The sequence below is a fragment of the Bos javanicus genome, chromosome 1 (assembly GCF_032452875.1).
Source record: "Bos javanicus breed banteng chromosome 1, ARS-OSU_banteng_1.0, whole genome shotgun sequence".
NCBI lineage: Eukaryota > Metazoa > Chordata > Mammalia > Artiodactyla > Bovidae > Bos > Bos javanicus.
This window is the reverse complement of record NC_083868.1, coordinates 57,838,881-57,855,587: the sequence shown is the minus strand read 5'-3', so window position 1 is coordinate 57,855,587 and position 16,707 is coordinate 57,838,881. Positions and strand designations below refer to the sequence as shown.

General features: G+C 38.7%; 1 protein-coding gene across 4 annotated transcripts in view; it reads left to right on the top strand.

Annotated features, from left to right (window-relative positions):
- The first annotated feature begins 301 nt into the window (after positions 1-301).
- CD200R1L (CD200 receptor 1 like) overlaps positions 302-16,707 on the top strand; it is a 28,299-nt gene continuing 11,893 nt past the window's right edge. The window contains exons 1-4 of one of the 4 annotated variants that reach the window (XM_061394255.1): positions 302-485; positions 12,798-12,857; positions 15,833-16,054; positions 16,170-16,421. In XM_061394255.1, the coding sequence (XP_061250239.1) occupies positions 452-485; positions 12,798-12,857; positions 15,833-16,054; positions 16,170-16,421 (568 nt within the window). In that variant the 5' untranslated portion in view covers positions 302-451. Of the gene's footprint in view, positions 486-12,797; positions 12,858-15,736; positions 16,055-16,169; positions 16,422-16,707 lie in introns of all 4 variants that reach the window. The other 3 variants (XM_061394159.1, XM_061394322.1, XM_061394188.1) reach the window with 3 other exon arrangements.

Genomic DNA, 16,707 nt, shown 5'->3' with positions numbered 1-16,707 from the left:
GGAGCATGAAGGAAACTTCTTAAATAATGGAAATGGCCTTATCTTGCTTTTGGTGTATACACATATAAAAATTCATCATTCTGTAAACTTAAGCTTTGTGCATTTTACCTATGTAATTTATACTTCCAAAAATGCTAACTTAAAAAAAAATTGCTGTGTAATTTATCTCATCACCTCAGTACCGTGGGAAAACCAATGAATAGTAAGCCTTGTTTTTTTTGCCTTATCACTTAGCAAAACTCACAGACATTTCCTGTCAGTTGTTAACCAGCCAAAAGCATATAGAACAGAGATAAATTAAAATGGCTAGGAAAAATGATGCATCATACTGTTGAATTGAGAGTAAACAAAAGTGATCGAAAGATAGAGATCTGGACGGATTTAAGTGGATTTGTATCAAAGTAAACACCGACTACCCCAAAAGCAGAAGTTTGGGGGGACTTCAGCTGAGATGTTACTGATCTCCTTCATTATCACGATGTCTGGTAAGTCTGATTCTATGACATTTTTAGCAAAAATTAAAGCTATCTTTCAATAGTGATGAGGATGCTCTTGATCCATTTATAAGATGTTTTATGGTTTGCTCTAGTAGCAATGATAGATTTGTGCATTATCTAGCAAACCTGCTGATTTTACTTTATTCCAATGTTGCACAGACTAGTGAAGTCCAGAGTAATACTGGGGACCCTCGAATGGAATAAAACTAAACTTCTATATTTAGACAAATGTAGTATTTTTTCTCCATTTTTTTTGGTTTGTAGTTTTATTGAGTCAATTGAATTCTTAATTTTCAGATGTTAATATTTACTGGTGTGTAGCTTTTCCTGCTTTGATATTTCTAGCCCCAAGGCTAAAAAGGAAACCTTAAATTTCTATTTGGGGTTTTGCAGTTTTTAAATAGAGGTAAGAAAATTGTGGGTACAATTTTCAGAAAATGAGGCTCAGGGAATATAAGAACATATAAATGATAAATAATTAATCTTTATTTAACTTTCAACTTCCAACCAGAATTCTTTGTACAAACGGAATCTTACTCATAAGTGTAAACACGCAGAATAAACGAGTTAAGTGATGCTGATTAGAGCATACTTGGGTAGCCAGAAATAAACCTTTGAATCCTATTTTTTCTTGCAATGATCCCAATGATAGTTCACAATATTCTGAGAAACACTGGCTTCCACGCTTCTGTATTATATCTAGTCAAGGGAGAAAATAACCTGTTCTTTGAAGAAAGAAAGAAAGCAATCTAGGGCCAGGGAAAGCGGAAAGAAATTGGGAGTGGGGAGGAACATTTTGGATGAAGTCAAAAGTCAGTAGCAGATTCTGACTCATGTAAAGGGCTAGAGAAATATTTAGGTGCGGCAGGAAATAAATGGCCAAAAACAAGGTAACTGTGCTGCTATTCTAAGTTGTTTCAGTCGTGTCCAACTCAGCGACCCGGTGAACTATAGCCTGCCAGGCTTCTCTGTCCAAGGGATTCTCCAAGCAAAAATAATGGAGTGGGTTGCCATGCCCTCCTCCAGGGGATCTTGCTGATCCAGGGATCGAACCTGAGTCTCTTATGTTCTCTGCATTGCAAGCAGATTCTTTACCTCTGAGTCACCAGGAGGAGAGTTTAATTAAAACCTGTTGATGTAATTGACTCTATTACCCGTCCAAAGGAAGAAAATCATAAGGTTGCCTTATGTATTTGATAACATTAAACATTCACTAATTATAAAAAAGTGTTCGTGTTTTAGGATTTATTTTTTTAAGGGTAGTTTTATGTTAACAGCAATTAAGAGGAAGGTACAGAGATTTCCCAAATACTGCCTAACTCTTCACTTGCATACCCTCTCCCCCAATATCAACATGCCTCACCAGAGCATTATGTTAATTTCAACTGATGAATTTAGATCGACGCATATCTATCATCTGAAAGTCCATAGTCTACATAAAGTTCACTGTTGGGGTTGTACTTTCCATGGATTTGATCAAGTGTATAATGTCATATACTTATCATTATAGTATCATACAAAGATTCAGTGACCTAAAAATCTGTGTTTTGCCTCTTTCTCTCTCTCTTCCCCTCTGAATCCTGCTAATCACTGATTTTTTTAATGTCTCCATAGTTTTACCTTTAAATAAAACCATGTAGTTGAAATTGTACAGTATGTAGCCATTTCATATTGACTTATTTCACTTTAATATTATTTAGGATTCCTCAGTATCTTTTCTTGGCTTGAGAGCTCATTTCTTTTCAGCACTGGATAATATTCCATTGTCTGGATGTACCAATTCATTTAGCCATTCACCTACTGAAAAGCACCTTGATTGCCTCAACATGTTGGCATTTATGAATTAAGTTGCTATAAACATTTGTGTGCAGGTTTTTGTGTGGACATGTGCTGTTCAGCTCCATTGGGTAAATACCAAGGAGTACTATTGCTGGGTTGTATGATAAAAGTATGTTTAGTTTTCTGAGAAACCACCAAACTGTCTTCTAAAGTTGCTGTACCATTTTGCATTCTTGTCAGCAGTCAATGAGGGTCCATGTTGTTTCACATCCTGGCCAACATTCAGAATTACTAATATTCTCAACTTTGGCCATTCCTTGTATTAATGTTGTCATTCATTTCACTTATATATAAACAACCAATAATTCAATTGTATAACTGAAAACAGTGTGGCTATTATTATTTTGAACCCTGTTAGCTATTAGATCAATTAAAAGTAAATAAAAGAAGTTTTTATTTTACCTTCACTTAGTTATTCTCCAATAGAGGTCTGAGTCGGAGAAGGCAATGACACCCCACTCCAGTACTCTTGCCTGGAGTATCCCATGGATGGAGGAGCCTGGTAGGCTGCAGTCCATGGGGTCTCTAAGAGTCAGATATGACTGAGCGACTTCACTTTCACTTTCATGCATTGGAGAAGGAAATGGCAACCCACTTCAGTGTTCTTGCCTGGAGAATCCCAGGGACGGGGGGAGCCTGGTGAGCTGCCGTCTATGGGGTCGCACAGAGTCGGACACGACTGAAGCGACTTAGCAACAGCAGCAGCAACAGGTCTGAGTCTCTGACCTGTATTATTTCCTCTCTCTGAAGAACTTTTAATATTTCTCATATGGCAGGGCTACTGGCAATAACTTTCTCCAATTTTTATTTACATGAGAAAGTCTTTATTTCTTCTTTAATTTTGAAGGATAATTTCACAAGGTACAGAATTCTAGGTGGGAGGGGTATTTCTCTATCAATATTTAAAATATGTTCACTCCACTCTCTTTTGTTTGCACAGTTTCTGAGGAGAATACAGATGTAATTCTTATCTTTGTAAGTAAGATGCTTTGTTTCTCTGGCTCTCCTCAGGATACTTTTCTTCATTTTTTATTTCGTTTGAATATGATTTGCCTGAATCTGGTTGATATGCCCCCTAGTAGTTGTTTGTTCGACATTTATCCTGCCTGGTGTTCTCCAAGTCTCCCTGAACTTTGGTTTGGTTTTGACATTAATTTGGGGGAAATTTCCAGTCATTATTGTTTCAAATATTTCTTCTTATCTCTTTTCTTTTTCTTTCCTTCTGTGTTTCCATTAATGCATTGCAACTTTTGTATTTGTCCCACAGTCCTTAGACACTCTATTTTTAAAAATCTTTTTTCTCTTTGCTATTCAATTTTTGAAAGTTCTACTGATATGTCCTCTAAATCATAGATTCTTTCCACAGCATTAATTATTAATAAACTATTCATAAGCTCATTAAGGGTGTTTTTCATTTCTGTTACAGTTTTTTTGATCCCTAGTACTCTTGCCTGGAAAATCCCATGGACAGAGGAGCCTGGTAGGCTGCAGTTCTGGGATCGAAAAGAGTCGGACATGACTGAGCGACTTCACTTTCACTTTTCACTTTCATGCATTGGAGAAGGAAATGGCAACCCACTCCAGTGTTCTTGCCTGGAGAATCCCAGGACGGGGGAGCCTGGTGGGCTGCCGTCTATGGGGTTGCACAGAGTCGGACACGACTGAAGTGACTTAGCAGCAGCAGCAGCAGTGGTATTGCTTTATGGTCCTTTCTTAGAGTTTCTATCTCTCTGTTTACGTTGCTCATTTGCTCTTGTATGTTGTCTGCTTATCCATTAAAGCCCTTAGCATATTAATCATGTTGTAGTTGTTCAGCCCTGTCTGACTCTTTGCCACCCCATGGACTGCAGCACATCAGGCTTCTCTGTTCTTCACCATCTTCTGGAATTTGCTCAGACTCATGTCCATTGAGTTGGTGATGTCATCCAACCATCTTGTCCTCTGTCATCCCCTTCTCCTCCTGCCTTCAATCTTTCCCAGAATCAGGATCTTTTCTAATGAATTGGCTCTTCACATCAGGTGGCCAAAGTATTGGAGCTTGGAGCTTCTGTATCAGTCCTTCCAATGAATATTCAGGGTTGATTTCTTTTAGCATTGACTGGTTGGATCTCCTTGCAGCCCAAGGGACTCTCAAGAGTCTTCTCCAGCACCACAGTTTGAAGGCATCAGTTCTTTGGTGCACAGCCTTTTTTATTGTCCAGCTCTCACATCTATACATGACTATTGGAAAAGTCATAGCTTTGACTATAGGGACCTTTGTTGACAAAGTAATGTTTCTGCTGTTTAATGCTGCTGTCTAGGTTTGTCATAGCTTTTCTTCCTAGGAGTAAGTGTCTTTTAATTTCATGTCTGCAATCACTGTCCACAGTGATTTTGGAGCCCAAGAAAATGAAGTCTGTCATTGTTTCCATTGTTTCCTCTTCTATTTGCCATGACGTGATGGGACCAGATGCCATGATCTTAGTTTTGTGAATGTTGATTTTTTAAAGCCAGCTTTTTCACTCTCTTCTTTCACCTTCATCAGGATGCTCTTTAATTCCTCTTCACTTTCGTTAGTGTGGTGTCATCTGCATATCTGAGGTTATTGATATTTCTCCCTGAAATCTTGATTACAACTCGTGCTTTATCCAGCCCAGCATTTCCCATGATGCACTCTGCATGAGTTAAATAAGCAGGGTGACAATATACAGCCTTGACGTGCTCCTTTCCCAATTTTGAACCAGTCTGTTGTTCCATGTCTGGTTCTAACTGTTGCTTCTTGACCTGCATACAGGTTTCTCAGGAGGCAGGTAAGGTGGTCTGGTATTTCCATCTCTTTAAGAATTTTCCAGTTTGTTGTGATCCACACAGCCAAAGGCTTTAGTATAGTCAATAAAGTAGATGTTTTTCTGGAATTCCCTTGCTTTTTCTAATAATTGTTTGAATTCCAAGTCTGATAATTCCAATATATCTGCCATGTCTGGTTCTGATAATTGCTCTGTCTCTTCAAACTGTGTTGAAGAGTATGTCTTGTAACTTTTTCCTGATACCCAGATGTGATGTACTGGTAAAGAGAACTGCTGTAACTAGACCTTCAGTAATGTGGTGATAAAATGGAGTAGGAGGAAACATTTTAGAGTCCTACAATTAGGTGTCTGTCTTTTAGAGAGCCAATGCCTCTGAACTGTGAACTTTACAAATGCTTCTCAGTTTTTGTTCCCACAACTCAGATTGACCAGGATGAATGAAGTAGGATATTTCCTTTCTCAAATAAGTTAGGCTCTGATTAAACCCCAGCAGGGGAGGCTCTGGTTAAATGGTTTCTCTTGAAATCAAATTGGTAAATTGGTATAGCCACTGTCCCAAACAGTATGGGGTTTCCTTGACAAACAAAAAACACAGCTGCCATATGGTCTAGCAATCCCACTCTTGGGCATATATGCAGAGAAAAACATAGTTCAAAATGATACATGCACTCCAGTGTTAATTGCAGCACTGTTTACAACAGCCAAGATATTGAAGAAACCTAAATGTCCATCAACAGATGAATGGATAAAGAAGATGTGGTATGGGGTCTTCCCTGGCAGTCTAGTGGTTAAGATTCAGTGCTTCCACTTCAGGGGGCAAGGATTCAATTCTTGGTTGGGGAACCAAGATCCTGCATGTTGTGTAGCAAGACAAAAAAGAAAAAAAGAAAAATTGGTACATATATACAATGGAATATTACCCAGCAATGAAAAAGAATGAAATAATGCTATTTGCTACAATGTGGATGGACCTGGAGATTATCATACTAAATGAAGTAAATCACACAAAGAAAGACAAATGTCAAATACTATAGCTTATATGCAGAATATAAAAAATGATACAAATGAACTTATTTAATAAACAGAAACAGACTCACAGACTTAGAGGATGAATTTATGGTTACCACAGGTGGGAAGGGTGGAGGATGGGGTAGCTTGGGAGTTTGGGATTGATATGTACACATTGCCAAATTTAAAATAAAATGCCTTTCCAAGAAAAAAAAAGAAAATTGTCTGCAAGGTTATGAATCCATGTTGTAATTCAGCCACTCACAGTATAAAGTTTGATTTTTCAGAATCTTAGTCCTGCTGCTATAGAAGATAAGACTTTTTTATTTTCAGAGCAGATATAGGAACTTTCTGGTCAGAGCTTGAGCTAGTAATCTGAAACCCTGGACTAGAGATCTCTTTAAGAAAATTAGAGATACCAAGGAAACATTTTATGCAAAGATGGGGGTCAATAAAGGACAGAAATGATAGGGACTTAACAGAAGCAGAAGATATTAAGAAGAGGTGGCAAGAATACACAGAAGAACTGTACAAAAAAAATCTTCATGACCCAGATAATCATGATGGTGTGATCACTCACCCAGAGCCAGGCATCCTGGAATATGAAGTCAGGTGGGCCTTAGGAAGCATCACTATGAACAAAGCTAGTGGAGGTGACGGAATTCTAGTTGAGCTATTTCAAATCCTGAAAGATGATGTTGTGAAAGTGCTGCACTCAATATGCCAGCAAATTTGGAAAACTCAGCAGTGGCCACAGGACTGGAAAAGGTCCGTTTTCATTCCAATCCCAAAGAAAGGCAATGCCAAAGAATGCTCAAACTACCGCACAATTGCACTCATCTCACACACTAGTAAAGTAATGCTCAAAATTCTCCAAGCCAGGCTTCAGCAATACATGAACCATCAACATCCAGATGTTCAAGCTGGTTTTAGAAAAGGCAGAGGAACCAGAGATCAAATTGCCAACATCCGCCTGATCATCGAAAAAGCAAGAGAGTTCCAGAAAAATATCTATTTCTGCTTTATTGACTATGCCAAAGCCTTTGACTGTGTGGATCACAATAAACAGTGGAAAATTCTTAAAGAGATGAGAATACCAGAACACCTGACCTGCCTCTTGAGAAATCTGTATGCAGGTCATGAAGCAACAGTTAGAACTGGACATGAAACAACAGACTCGTTCCAAATAAGAAAGGAGTACATCAAGGTTGTATATCGTCATCCTGCTTATTTAACTTCTATGCAGAGTACATCATGACAAATGCTGGGCTGGAGGAAGCACAAGCTGGAATCAAGATTGCCAGGAGAAATATCAATAACCTCAGATATGCAGATGACACCACCTTTATGGCAGAAAGTGAAGAACTAAAGAGCCTCTTGATGAAAGTGAAAGAGGAGAGTGAAAAGTTGGCTTAAAGCTCAACATCCAAAAAACTAAGATCATGGCATCTGGTCCCATCACTTCATGGAAAATAGATGGGAAACAGTGGAAACAGTGGCTGACTTTATTTTTCTGGGCTCCAAAATCACTGCAGATGGTGACTGCAGCCATGAAATTAAAAGACGCGTACTTCTTGGAAGGAAAGTTATGATTAACCTAGACAGCATATTAAAAAGCAGAGACATTACTTTGCCAACAAAGGTCCATCTAGTCAAGGCTATGGTTTTTCCAGTGGTCATGTATGAATGTGAGAGTTGGAGTATAAAGAAATCTGAGCACCGAGGAATTGATGCTTTTGAACTGTGGTGTTGGAGAAGACTCTTGAGAGTCCCTTGGACTGCAAGGAGAGCCAAACAGTCCATGCTAAAAGAGACCAGTCCTGGGTGTTCATTGGAAGGACTGATGTTGAAGCTGAAACTCCAGTACTTTGGCCACCTGATGTGAAGAGCTGACTTGTTTGAAAAGACCCCGATGCTGGGAAAGATTGAGGGCAGGAGGAGGAAGGGACGACAGAGGATGTGATGGTTGGATGGCATCACCAACTCAATGGACATGAGTTTGGGTGAGCTCGGGGAGCTGGTGATGGACAGGGAGGCCTGGCATGCTGTGGTTCATGGGGTTGCAAAGAGACAGACGCAACTGAGTGACTGAAATGAACTGAACTGAACTGAACTAATCTCATACTTTTCCCCTTTACTTGCCAGAGCAGTGAGGAGAAACCAGCCAATCTTGCTAGGCTAAAATGTTCTAAAGTATAAATACATGGTCTCTCAGAACATTTTAAAAGAATTTAATGAGAAGTATCCAATGGTGATACTTTGCATATCTCTATGACTAAAGGTTGTGGATTATTAGTACCCTCTTCATCACTAGAAATAGAATCATTACAGTCTTTAAATGTAACCAGATTAGAGAGCCAGTTTCAGATATCTGATGTGAACAATGTAAAGCCCAATGTTTCTAAACTTAAAAGAAAATTTAGTTTCATCTGAAAAATTAAAGAAAGAAGTCTCAGGACCTTTGATCATTTGTTGTAATACTTCAGTGCATGCAAAGTTTCAACCAAGACTCTAAGAAGGATGCTTTCTTCTCTCAGGGAAGACATGATACTTGATATAAAATTGACATTCTGTACAAACTTGCTGCCAATGGAGGTAATGAAACAGAATAACTCATATTAGCAATTAAGTTTTAAAATGAATTCACTATTATAAAAATAATCACAGGAATATTTGTGAAAGCAAGGACAATCTTTTCTCTTCTAAAAACAACCATTTTAGTACACTTAAGGGGTATGTTCTAAGTTGCAGGTTTTATCTCTGGCATGAGAAGTTGCAGAGATAATTTACTGATTTACCTTCTCAGTGTATTCTTTGGAAGGTGGTATTTTGTTTACTTGTAGGAGAATTTTGTGTCTGGTTTAAAAGGCAGGACTCTCCACGGGCCTCCATTCCCTAAAATACCTTTATTAACCATAAAGTGTCTTCCATTCTCCAGCCAGTAAGAGATCACTGAAACTCAATATACTTGAAGACTTAAGTCAATTTTGAAGACACCACTAATGCATGACAAAGCTATTACAACAGAATCCTCTAGTATTAAGGCACTGATTTAGTTATATCTGATAAAAACTAATGTGCCAAATTGTCAATACTCTCAAACAAAATGGCTAAAATGAGAATCTACTGAAATGGCAACAACTTCACTGATAGCTCAGTTGATAATGAATCTGCTTGCAATGCAGGAGACCCCAGTTCGATTCCTGGGTTGGGAAGATCCCCTGGAGAAGGGAAAGGCTATCCACTCCAGTGTTCTGACCTGGAGAATTCCATGGACTGTATATTCCATGGGGTTGCAAAGAGTCAGACACGACTGAGCGACTTTCACTCTCACTTAACAGTTCATGCATGAAAATCATGTTTTATCACTAAAATTAATACTTTCTATGGGGCATTTGAAATAGAATCCATAGGATAGAAGAAAGGCCTTTGAGTATCCTTTGAAAGGCATTAATCAAGGCTGGGTTCTCTGAATTTTCTATGGACAACAACCTATATCTTTAAAATAGGGAGCGCAATGGGTGACAGAATACGTGAAGAATTGACACTGAAGAAGAATTCTATTTTGCAAGGACCACAGGATACCATATTCGTGAAACACTTTCTTCCAGAAGCATTGGGTCTCAAGGTGCACAGACCAAAATACCTATATGAGAAAGCCTTCATAAGCTCCAGTAACGCTACGCTATCATGGCTGCTTTCTTCTGACCAGCAGACAGCTCCCTTTTAGCTGGGAATGGGCAGGCTCACTGTAGTTTTATTATTCATTGGAATCCTGTCAGATGTCCTCAATACTTGTCACACTTAGGGTAAGAAAAGAGGGAAGGAAGGTAAAGAAGGAGGGATGGAGAAAGAGAAGAAGAAAGGAAAGGAGGGAAGAAAGGAAGGAAAGAAGGAAGGAAATTGTGACATAAGTCAAAAACAAAATAGGAAGTTAATTTGAGGGAGAACTTGAGGTTGTCACTGGAGATTTAGTTTACTTTGAAAAGGCAAAGAAAGCAGAAGAAAATAGAACATGCAGTAGATGTTCATTGCTTATTTTTAGTTGTGATAAATGCAAGAAATGGCATTAGGGCAAGTGAAATACTATACTTTAAATCGAGGCAGCAAATTGTGGCCCATGGACAAAATCTAGTCATATTTTTACAAATAAATTTTTTTTGGACAAAGCCATGCACATTTGTTCCCTTATGTGGCTTCTTTCTTGTTGCAACAGCGGAGTTGAATACTTGCAACAGTGACCATATGGAACACAAAGGCTCAAAAGTTCACTCATTAGCCCTTTGGAAAAGCTACAGAGTAATCCCTCTGAGGTCAGCTCTCACCTCTTATCTGTTTCTGGAATAGATATTTGAGCCTAATATGAACTAAATTTAATAGTTAGAATCTCATCCTTTGTCTTACTTCCAGCCCAAACCAGTAATATTTAGCTGTATAGAAAAGTAAAATTATTTCAGAGACTTGTTTACTGTTTATTTTTAAGAACTTTATTGAATCTATTTTTCTTATGTCAACATGTTTTTAAAAATTATTTTTATTCAAGTATAGTTGATACATAATATTATTTAAGTTACATGTGTGCAAAAGTTATTCAGAACTTTTAAATGCCTTGCTCAATATATTGGCTATATTCCCTATTTTACAATGTATCCTTGTAGCTTATTCTATAGATAATACTTTGCACCTCGTAATCCCCTACTCCTATATTGCCCCTCCCCATGTTCCCTCTACCCACTAGTAACCAGTAGTTTCTTCTCTGTATCTGTGACAGGCTCTTTGTTTATTTTTTTAATGTGGTGAAAATGTATATAAAATTAGAATGGGAAGTAAAATGTGTATTTTTATAAGCTTAGGATTCACAAATGCTTATTTTCTATAATTTTATTTATTTATTAGCTGTGCTGGGTCTTCGCTGCTTGCTGACTTTTCTCTAGTCGCTGAGAGCAGGGGCTGCTTTCTAGGAGGGTGAGCTTCTCGTTGTGGTGGCTTCTTTTGTTGCTGAGCACAGGCTCCAGGCACACAGGCTTCAGCAGTTGTAGGCTGCTGTAGGCTCAGGAGTGTTGTGGTTCCTGGGCTCCAGAGCACAGGCTCAATAGTTGTGGAGCATGGGCTTAGTTGCTCCGCAGCCTGTGGGGCCAGCAATTGAACCCATGTCCCCTGCATTGGCAGGTGGATTCTTTGCCAGTGAGCCACCAGGGAAGCCCCCAAATGCTTATTGAATTGTGGTCATATATAAGAAGTATTTTTTAAATCATTGTTGTTCAGAAAAATACTATAAAAATATTTAAAATACTAAATACTAAAAATACTATAAAACAGAGTGTTTTCAAAAACCAAATTTGAACTAGATTAAGACTATTTTGACTGTCAGAAACTGCAAAATTCAAGAGAAGGAATGCATATAGGTCTCAAAAACGATGAAACTGAGAATTTGGACAAAGTAAAGACTATTACCTCTCTCTCTCTCCGTACCTCCCTCTGTACCTCTCTCTACTGGATGTATGTCCAACACACATACACACATCCTGTTCTGTTTCTCTTAGGAACCCTGACCAATAGACCTAGCAAAAGCAAGGTAGGGATGTGGAGGGGAGATTAATTTACTTTAAGAAATTCATTCACATGATTGTGGAGACTTGGCAAGTTCAAAATATGCAGAGTAGGCCATAAGGCTGGAAACCCCGGGTAAGAGTTGCACTTGGAGTCTGAAGGCAGACTGCTGGCAGAGCTCCCTTGCCTACAAGGTCAGTCTTTTTCTATTAAGCCTTCAAGTGGTTGGATGAGGCCCACCCACACTTTGGAGGGTAATTTGCTTTATTCAGAGTCTACTGACTTTTAAGGGATTCTCTGGTGGCTCAGATGGTAAAGAGTCTGCCTGCAGTGTGGGAGACCCAGGTTTGATCCCTGGGTCAGGAAGATCCCCTGGAGAAGGAAATGGCAACCCACTCCAGTATTCTTGCCTGGAAAATCCCATGAACGGAGGAGTCTGGCAGGCTACAGTCCATGGGGTCGCAAAGATTCATACACCACTGAATGACTTCACTTTCTTTCACTGACTTAAATGTTAATTTCATCTAAAAATACTTTCACAGAAATATCTAGAATAGCGTTTGACCAAATATTGGGATAACATGGCTAGCCAAGCTGACACATAAAATTAACCATCGCAGTAGGAAAAGTAAGGAAGGAAGGGGATGAACTACTCTTCTTAATTCTGGTTTCAAAATTCTTTGAGAAAATACTCTGGTTTGTCCTGTTATGTGCAGTGCCCACCACTGGGCCAAATAATTTTAAGCAGGGGGTGGTATCCGGTAAAAGGATTATAATCAGTCCAGCTCACATGAAGTGCCCACGATGAACCAGTACATTACGGCTTGGGAGGAGGTGGGGTTACTTTGTACAAAATAGTTGTCAGGTACAAAACGAGGTGTCTCATAAATGGGAAAATCATTAATTAGTACCTTATAAAGGTACTTTTCATACGTCAGCATGTTTTTCCAAGGAAAAACCTTGAATTTCTGTCTTTTAAGGATTTTTATGTGATTTTAACTATAGTTAATTGATTTTCTATCATATTGTATATAAGCTCTTATGGAGAAATAATGGTTTTCACTCCATTTATGTATCTAAAATTGATTTCATCTGCTTTTCTCTGTGTATTTTCTAGCTTCAACAATTACTTCCTCTGTGGACAGAAAGCAGAGCACTGTAACACTTTATGCAGAAGGTAGTATGCTTTTTTATCTTTTTGAGGCCACTACTGAAGCATGAAATGTTGAGCTTACTTAGAAAGAGAGTCAATGGTCTGGACTGAGTGCCAGCCTTGTGCCCAGTTGAAGAATAAGGTGATCTGAACCCTGTGGGATAAGGAACCTGAATGACCCCACATGTCCTCCCCTAAAGCAGTTCAATTTCACTGGAAGATTATGGAATGTTCTCTATCAGGCACTGTGCTGGGCTTTGTGGGGAATATAAGATTAACAAGACTATCAAAGAGCCCCAAGGGAGCCCAGTTTTATGGGGGAACCCAGCCATCAGGAGCTCAGCTATCAGACAGACAGAGGAGGTAAGCGCTCATAGCAAGTGTATCAAGGGAGAAAGGGCATGGTTAAGTACCAAGGCTTAGGAAAGGGTTCACAGAGCATATAGCAGTAAACTGGGTCTTAAAGAAAGGGTTTTTAAACAGAAAAAAAGCAGTATACTGACCACCTTAGAGAGTGAAAACAATGTGAGAAATGACATAGAAATAGAATTGTACTTGGTGTTTTTTCTGGAGTGTGGAGGAAATGTAGTCAAATGTAAAGTGAGTCAATGTGAAAAAGAGGGCTTTCAAAGCCAATATTAAGACATTTAAATTTGTCCTTTTTAGGCCATGAGAGATGTTTGGAGGGTTTCAGAGTTGAGGGAGTGACATCTGTGTTGTAGAATGATATACTGGCTGCAGTGTAAGGTATGAACTGAAGGGAGAAGAGTGTTGAGACAGAGATAGAAGTTAGGAGGCTTTGCAGCAATCTAGGTACACGGTGACAGGGACTTAACCTAGGGTGTGGTAGTGAGAAAAGAAAGGGAATGCCCCAAAGCCAACTGGAATTTGTCTTTGTGCATATTTATAGCCAAGGGATGCAGAAAAGATGAGATATGACTGCTGGTTTGGAAACAAAGATCCTCTATCTTCTCTGTGAAGTAGAAGGTAAAAATCCCTGTAGCTGATCACAGGCGTGTACAAAGAATATATTTGTAGATAGGAGCCAAATCCACTGTCTGTGGGGTTGGCTCTGGCCATTGTGTAAATTATCACAACAGGTATGAAAATGAAAGAAGAGAATGAAGAAAGAGTGAAATAATAGCAACACCATAAGAACTATCATACGTGAAGGGTGATTGAAGTTCAGAGAATGGAAGATGAAAGGGCATAAAATATCTGCCATGCTTGGAATCTTCACTGTTGGAGCTATTTTTTTTTTGGATATTGTGCCCCTGTTCAAGTGTGCTTAATTGACTGGCAAGTACATTCCCTTAAAAAAACAGTCAGAACTTGTGGATAAATACTAGCAAAAACATTAAACTTATACTGTTTACAAGGTAAAGTTCAAACTCCTGAGAACACAAAGGAACATTCACACCTTGCTATCTCATCAGTCTCTTTATCTTTCTGGTGTTATCTTCATCATCTTTCCCTTGTGTACAGATCTGTTTACCCACACCCACTCTAGTTGTTTTCCACAAAGGTTTAATACTTTATATATTTCATGTGATTTCTTATGTAATTAGAAAGTTCTTGCTTGTATCTACATCTTTGACAAGAGGTTCCCTCTGGAAGGGAATACTTTTTGGAGTAATGGGAAGAATATGATTTAACGGCCTTCACTCTGCTTTTAGAATCTTCCATCTTCCTTCATTACTTATGTGATCTTTATTTGGCTATAAAATGCAAGGACTTGAGTACATCTCTGAAGACGCAGGTGACACCAGAAGATGAGAAGGAAGATATTAAATACAGAGTTTAGTACAGACAAGCTTCATCCATATAAACTTCTTGCCCACTATAGCTGATTCTATTTATGAAGAAATAATTGACATGCATTTCTGTTAGAGGTGAGTTCTAACAGACACACCTAATTAACATATCTCACCAAACCCCTACCAAGCACAGAACATTATGTGAATTTATGGGAAAGAGTGACCTTTTAAATTGGAAAATATCTGTAGGTTTGCAGGGCTGAATTTTTACTTTAAAAGATGGACAGAAGGAATCAATTTCTTTATTAATTCTCATAATTACATTTAATGTCTGGAAATAAAATCTGCAAGCAAAGTTCACAGTTGAATGGTCTGGTAGTATAACTGAATAGGAAAAAAGGAAGGAAGGAAAGAAGGAAGAACAAGAGGGAAGGAGTGAGGGAAGGAGGAAGTAAGGAAGATCTGTTGATTTTACTGACTTTGGGATTCTCCAAATAAAAATAAACTTAAAAAGTTTCCAGCTTGTTTAAAAAATTCCCAGCTTGCTTAACCTAAATGCCACTCTATTTAATGCTTGTCTGAAGTGCTACTCTGAGGAATAGGCATTTAGTTCTGAGGTTACTGGTTCATTCTCTCATCAAAACTTGGGAAGAGACAAAACATCACTGATTATTCCCTTTTCTATCCTGTGGAGTATGAATTACAAGATAAATCTGCTAGTCTCTATGACCAAAAGAGTAGATTTAGAACACTGTCTTATAGATTCTATTTTCTTATCTGTTTGTTTTATAGACATCAAATCTCCTGAACTAATGTTATAACACTTGAAAAATTTTGTTGCATATGTAATTCATGTTGCTATCTTAATGATTCATAATACAGGATGAAGTTGGTTAATCTTTGGATAAGTTTAATACTTTATATATTCTCCGGGCAAGAATACTGTAGCGAGTTACAATTTCCTTCTCCAGGGTTATATATATTTCATGTAATTTCTTGTGTAAGTCTAATATTTCTGGAATATTACCACCAGCAAAGTTCAAGTACAACTTCATGTAATATACTGTGGATTAATTTCAACACATGAAGTTCTATGAAGAGCTTTTCTCTTATTATTTTCATGTTTGTGCCTGTGTGGGTGTCCAGTTAAAACTTCACTATCAGTACTAGTGGATACAAAAGCTGTGCTCACTTGCCCTCCTGTGCTGTGGCCAAGTGTGTTGGTAGTAACATGGGAAATAGTCCTCAGAGACAAGCCGCCCTGCTTCGGAGCCTACAGACGTGATACAAATCAGACCACAAGAGGAAACTGTACTGACAAGAGAATAACCTGGGCCTCCAGACCTGACGAGAATCCTGCCCTTCAGGTTGATCCAGTGGCCATCACTCATGATGGGAATTACACGTGCCAAATAATAACAAGTGATGGGAATTTCTATCATGAGTATCACCTCCAAGTGTTAGGTAAGGAACATCATATATTTTGGTATTTCCAATTACCAGATTTGGGACTGAAGCAAATCTATGAATTCTATGTCCCAGGTTTTAAGATTGAAGCATTTCCCCTACATTTCTGCAGTGCCCCCTGAAGTGACCCTTGTTCAAACTGAGAAGGGAACTGCAGAGTGCAAGGCAGCTGCGGGGAAGCCGGCTGCACAGATCTCCTGGACCCCAGAGGGGGATTGTGTCACTGAGCAAGAGCCTTACTGGGGTGACGGCACAGTGACCGTCCAGAGTACATGCCGCTGGGGGGGCCGCCATGTGCTGAACGTGTCCTGCTCTGTCTCCCACTTGGCTGGCAACAAGAGTCTGTCCATAGAGCTGGATAAAGGTAAGTGCCTGTTCCTATAGTGAACTTGATGCTCTATAGAAAATTGTGAATAACCAAGCAGAGGGTAAGAAAACTTATGCTTCTAATTTGGAGATAGTCTCTAAAACTTAACTGAGTAATGCATTAGTATACTAGAGAAATTGTATTCCTTTATTAGATAGAAGGAATTAATTCAATAACTCCTTACTAATATATTCTCCTAATATCTTTTATTCTCGCACTGTAAAAGTACTTTGAGATTAATTATTGGTTGTTGCTGTTTAGCTACTCAGTTGTGTCTGATTCT